Source organism: Orycteropus afer, unplaced genomic scaffold (assembly GCF_000298275.1).
Source record: "Orycteropus afer afer isolate SDZICR_OR568_19922 unplaced genomic scaffold, OryAfe1.0 scaffold00018, whole genome shotgun sequence".
Classification (NCBI taxonomy): Eukaryota; Metazoa; Chordata; class Mammalia; order Tubulidentata; family Orycteropodidae; genus Orycteropus; species Orycteropus afer.
The window spans coordinates 18,954,594-18,960,593 of NW_006921605.1; the positions used below are offsets into that span (position 1 = coordinate 18,954,594).

Sequence of the window (6,000 nt, forward strand, 5' to 3'; positions counted from 1 at the left end):
TGGTTTTGACCTTGTGGACTCCCTGAAAGGCTGTGAGGGACGTCCAAGGGTCCATGAACCACACTTTGAGAGTCACTGCTCTAGGTCTAAAATCACTAGGGTACACAACATGTAGTGTGATGTTCAACCTTAATGAAATACACTGATTTTTTTTTCCCCAAGTGACTATAATGCCTTTCCTTTTCCTGATTTAAATAATCTATAATCCCTGGCTTTACTTTCAAAGAGCAGTCTCTCATCTACTCTAGATCTGTAAGCAATAGTAAAGGTTTACATTCATTAAAAAATAAGTGCAGGCCTAAGTGTCCATTCTGAAAGAGAGATGGCAAGGGTTGGTTCCAAAACACAAGTACAACTGCGTGAAAAAAAAATTTTAGCCTTAAATCCACTGTGAGCAAGTGATTCAGATGTATCTTCAACAACAGCATAGGCTGTAAGGCCTCATGGAATCTGACTCAACCACTTTGCAGAGATGACAAGATCCCGAAGAACAAATATTCTCCCTACATAGGATGAATCAGGAGTACGTAGATATTGAAGTAAATGGTCTCAGCTTGAAGAAGAATTAAACTCAGCAAGAAACACCATACCTCTGAATGATCAATGGGGGGAAGAGGATCAATGATTTTTTTGGATGGTGCAATTGGATTCCCATCACTGTCATACTCCAGATTATCTTCCTCCTCCTCCTGAACCACGCCAGCAGTTGGGTTTTCTGCCATGTACCGAAAATAAGCTTCCTGCAGTAAAGCACAAGAACATAATCACATCCAAGTACAAAAGAGAATGCTCCTGCTGCTGTAACTAACGCACACAGCATAACAGATGATCGAACAGTTTAAATACCTACCGGGGCAGGCAAGACTCTTTCTAGTAATGCTTCTCTTAATAATAGCAGTATTCAGAGGGACAATCAGAAGAAATGAATGAGCCAGTTAGTATTACAAAATGATTTAACCTGTTCAACTAAAGACTTACACATCTGTCTGTCCCATAGCCTTCCTGGGGAGAAGCTACTATCTACACTGCCACGGCTTTACCAATCCAAGTTTGAAAGTTGACACTGATTAGAGAGGTCACAAACCTGGAAAGGGTTACTGCTCACTATGGTTCTCTTCTCACCATCCCACAACTGAACAGTGGGAAAAAAAAATACTAAAGGACAGTCATTAAATTAAAGCTCCATCTTGAAATACAAGAAACACAAACAGAACTCTGAGAGGCAGAGACCTGATACAGCCAGGACTCTCAGCAGATCTCTCACTACTCTACTTCTTCATTTACCAAATAAACATTAATTTTGGATTAAAAAAACCAACACTCTGTATAAAGCTTCTATTCGTTGTTTGTGTCATAGTTGAGCAAAAGTTCCATCTTCAACATGAGGGAAGCTGTGTAGATCTTTCTATTACCAACTGGTCAACAGCAGCAAGTCAAGTGGTATTTCCTGCTGAATGTCAGGAATGGCCCTCTCAGGGAAGGCAAGCTCTAGCTTGTCCCCAGTAGAGACTTTGTGGGGTAAAAATAAAAGATAGAAATACTGCATAGGAACTCACTTGGTCATCTTCCTCTTCAATGTCATCTCGAATACCCCTGGAAAAACAAGCGGAGAAACAAACTTCCCTGCAAATGTTCCACATACCCAGCACCACACTTACAGCAGATTAGTGTTGGATTCCATTCAGTGCAGGAACTCTCAACACTAACAAGTAACAAAGCAGCAATACACATACCATAAACTATCCACCCATAATATATGTGTGGTTTTGCTATAAGCTTTAGTTTGCATTCCTTTTGGATGGTATGGTGCGGTATCTCTGCAATACCAAATTACTAACAAGGGATAAAGAACAAGAACTTTACAGAGATAGATACCAAAGGATCCTAGCCTTGCCAACCCCACATAACAAACATGATGCAGTTTTGCAAAATATTTTATATTTAAAAATAGGATAAAATCCTATATCCATTTGTGAATTCCAAGTGTATACATTTGTTATGGGGTAAAAAAAAGTCACAATGTTCTTAACGGCCATTAGAATTTGCAGCTCTGTCAAAATCTGTTACCTTGGGGACGGAGGGTAAAACTACATGAACTCTTTTTTGAGTTTGGGCCTAAAACCCCTAAGCAGTTCACAAGAAGGGGACCATCACCACCTGCTGCATCCCTCAAGGTAAGCTGTAAGACGTATGGTTGCTTGGTTCTCACAACCATCTCTTTCTAGTCAGACTTTCTGCCGAACCCACAGCACTGGATATTCCTAAGGCAAACAACAAGCTACACTGCCAGCACCGGGCAGCTGGACGAGGATGCACTACACAGTGAGAACTGAAGGAGAGCTGGGCCTCCACAGGGCGCAAGAACCTCGGGGAGGGCCTGAAGCTCTGATGGCCAGGCAGAGGGAGAAAAAAGTCCAACCATGTCTACTTGTGTCTGCTAGCAAAAGTCTTAGGAGGTATATTCACACAGTGGGGAGGGGGAAAATTTCCTTTCCCAGAAAATAAAGTATTTCAACTTCTGACTACGTTTGCTAAAGCATGATGCCACTCCTTAAATGAAATTAGGTTTTACTGTTAATGATATGCATAATTTTTCATGTATCACTATTATTTCTCTTAATTAATCATATAGGTATTCACCCTATTTTCTATTAATATGGGACAAAACAAGGAACACTGAATCCAAACGTTAGTTATAACACTCATCTAACCCCCACTGTAATTAATTTGTGTTTACTAAACAACTATTTATAGTCTGACACCAAATACTATATTATACCAAACAGAATACTTTAATTATTGCAAATGCAAAGACTTTGGCCATCTCTCCTACCTACAGAAATACTAGTCAAGATACAGGGGAAAGTTCAAATCAAGACATTTGTATATTTACAACTTTCTTCTATAAACTTGGGGGCACAGGCTTGTAATACTTTAGCAGTTACCATGTAACCTCTGTGAAGAAGAAGAAAGCAACTTACTTCACGTTTTTTCTTTCCTTGTCCTTGTCTTCAAGCCTCTTCATGTCCCTAGCCGCCTGATCCTAGTGAAATAAAAGGCCATATGCAATCACACCAACTAAAAACATGAAAAATTCTTCATAAAGAATTTTTTCGTTGGAATAAGTGCCCTATTAGCATTAGCTAGAGTGTAGAATGTCCCCAGAAAACATAAAATTGCATTTTGACAAATGCATTTCAATGAAAAATACTCAAATTTTCAAAAAACTTGTGCTTGATTCATAAATACCTAAACTCTGATCATATTTTTAAGTCTCTCTCTTAAGTTTATGATACATTTAAAGCTATAAAGGACTTCAAAACTTCCAATAGTCTGAACTTTTAGATAGAATCTCCCGATTTTAAAAATGTTGGCTTGTTTAAAAAAAAAAAAAAAAAAGTCCATACCAAACAAAAGGATGCCTATCTTGGATTTTCTTTCTCTTTCCTTAGAGGCGATACAAATTCTGGCTGAAGACTTCAGGTAACAAGTAACTAAGGAACTAGGAGGGTTTTATTTCATAACCAGTAACAGTTTTTGAGTAAGGGGGAGAACACCATGAGAAGAAATCTGCTGTAGTCTAATTACTCTATAGCTGTAGACAATCAAAGAGCGGTAAAGGCAGGGACAGCATTAAGAACAACGAGCCAAGAGTTAGTGAGGGTATAAAGTAGGGCAACTGCAATGGGAACCCAAAGAAAAGAACAGATGCAATGACATTGTAAAGACTGACAGAACTTGGCAAATGAGATGAAGAACAGCACGATGTACTGAAAAAAGCTAGCCTACTACTGAACCAGAAAAATCAGACGTGAGTGCCAGATCTGCCACACAGTACCAATGTGATAGAGGCAAGTGATCCAAACTATCTTAAGGCTCAGGTTTCTTATCAGTTAAATTATGTAATCATTTGATATAATGTTTTTTCTGCCTATTTTCCGTGGTTATTCTGGGAGACTAAATGAAGTAAGTCAAGGACATGCTTTATCATCTGCTAAAAAGTAAGAACAGCAGGGGGGGGCAGTGGCGTCAGAGCAGGGAGGGCAGTGAAAGAAAGACGTTAAACCAAGGTTTTAAGCTGAGGTGATTGTGTGAATATTGGCACCATTAATAGAAATAGGTATGATAAGAGAAAAACCTAGCTGAGGAAGAAAGATGGTAAGTTGGGTTTAAATTGTCAGTGGGACACACATATGTAGAAAGAACAATATGATAAGGTGGGTTTAAACTGTCAGTGGGACACACACATGTAGAAAGAACAGTATGCTTCTGGAAAGGCAAGACTGAGACCAGAGAGAGAGCATGACACCAAGACACGAGTGTGAAAAATAGTCCCACAGAAGTTTCAGACGTGGATGAGGTCACCAAGGAATGTGTAAAGTGGGAACACAGCAAATTAATATATAGAATTATATGGGAACCTGCATGTTTGAGAAACTGGGTAAAATCACAAGAATAACAGATACAGTCAGATGGATATTTAATGATTTTTTTTTTTTTTTTTTAGGTACAACAATGAAACACTGGAGCAGTGCAGTGAATGATCTGGTATGGCTTTTCTAGCCATAGTCTTTGTAACTCCCACCAGATTACTGGGTGGGACACCATGCTAATAAGGTGTACAGAACTCTGATGTTGGGATTGGTTAGTTTTTTTTTTACTCTGCCAGGCTCAAGATGAGCCTTCCTGGAGGCAAAGAAGGCATCTCATTGCCATCAAGAGAGAAGAGCTGGAGGTGAAGTAGAGTGAGTCTTTAGGACCTAAGACCCCCTAACTTAGACTTCCCTGGTTGAGAGAAGCCCCAGCAGAGAGATAGTGGAGAGGCACAAGACAGAGTGGCAGGCTGACCTGGCCCACGGAAGCAGAAGCCAGACCAAGAGGCCAAGGGCCAGAGAGGCATGTCTGTGAGCACAGCAGAGGGGAGACTGTCCTGAAGGAAGAATTGTATCCTGAGAGTGTTCCCTAATCTGAATTGTAGCCTGTTACTTCCCTAATAAGCCTCATAATCGTGAGTATTGTCTGTGAGTTGTGTGTGGCCACTGCAATGAATTATCAAACCCAGCAGACAGACAAGTAGTGGGTACCGTGGGAGGCACGGTTGGTGTCAAAGTTGGTAAAAAGGCTTGCAGGTGGCGGCGGCATGTCTGGCCTCACAGGAATAAGCCCTGGGCTGCGGATGGTGATTCTGTCTTCCTGTTGTTAAGCCAGAGGTCAGAAGATGCCGCCTCCATGTCCTTTGAGCAGCTGGTTATGTTTTTCAAGAGCTGTCTTACAGAGACACGTATAGAAATACTGATGGATAAAATCGTATCTCTGGATTTATGTCAAAATAATCTAAAAAAGAACCAGGTAGGGGAGAGGTCAGATACACCAGATTGGCCAAAAGCTGTTAATTGAAAAAATTCCATGATGAGTACATGGGAGTCATTTTATTCTACTTTTGTATGTATCCGAAATTTTCCATAATAAAAGTTGAATAGAAAGAAAGAAAAAAGAGACCATTCACCTTTCTAGCCACTGATCATCTCTGAAAATACTGTAGTGCAAGTGGAAGTTAACTTACGAAATTGTAGCATAGTAGGGGAAAATTCTCAAATAAAATGGCTAGAAAACAAACTCGTAATTAGAAATGAAGTGCTAGGTTAACTTGATTTCTGATGGCTGAATATTTTAAGAACTTCTAAAGAGTTGACACTTGCCTCCACCTCAGCCATGAATGCCTCCAAGGGGTCATCATCACTGTCAGAATCTGCTGGCTTGGAATGGAACTGCTGGCGGGTAGGTGAGTTTTCAGCAGGAATGTAAGGCAAATCAACATTGCTAGAGTCTTCTTCCTCATCTTCAAAATATCTGAAAATTAAAATGCAGTTAGGCAAAGTGACTATTTGATTCAGGGGCAGTGAATCTTTCATCTAACAGAAATTTTCATTATGACATATCTTACTATTCTAAGTGTTAAACTTTATAGTTCAAATTAGAGACCTCTAGGCTTTGGCTAGG

The 6,000-nt window shown here is 39.9% G+C and overlaps 1 protein-coding gene across 1 annotated transcript in view; it reads right to left on the reverse strand.

The window, feature by feature from the left end:
* Positions 1 to 6,000, reverse strand: part of DDX42 (DEAD-box helicase 42) — a 48,849-nt gene that overhangs the window by 18,219 nt on the left and 24,630 nt on the right. The window contains exons 2-5 of the mRNA XM_007959735.2: positions 5,700 to 5,850; positions 2,982 to 3,043; positions 1,557 to 1,593; positions 591 to 740 (exon numbers count right to left, since the gene is read on the reverse strand). Of these exons, the coding sequence (XP_007957926.2) occupies positions 591 to 740; positions 1,557 to 1,593; positions 2,982 to 3,043; positions 5,700 to 5,850 (400 nt within the window). The remainder of the gene's footprint in view (positions 1 to 590; positions 741 to 1,556; positions 1,594 to 2,981; positions 3,044 to 5,699; positions 5,851 to 6,000) is intronic.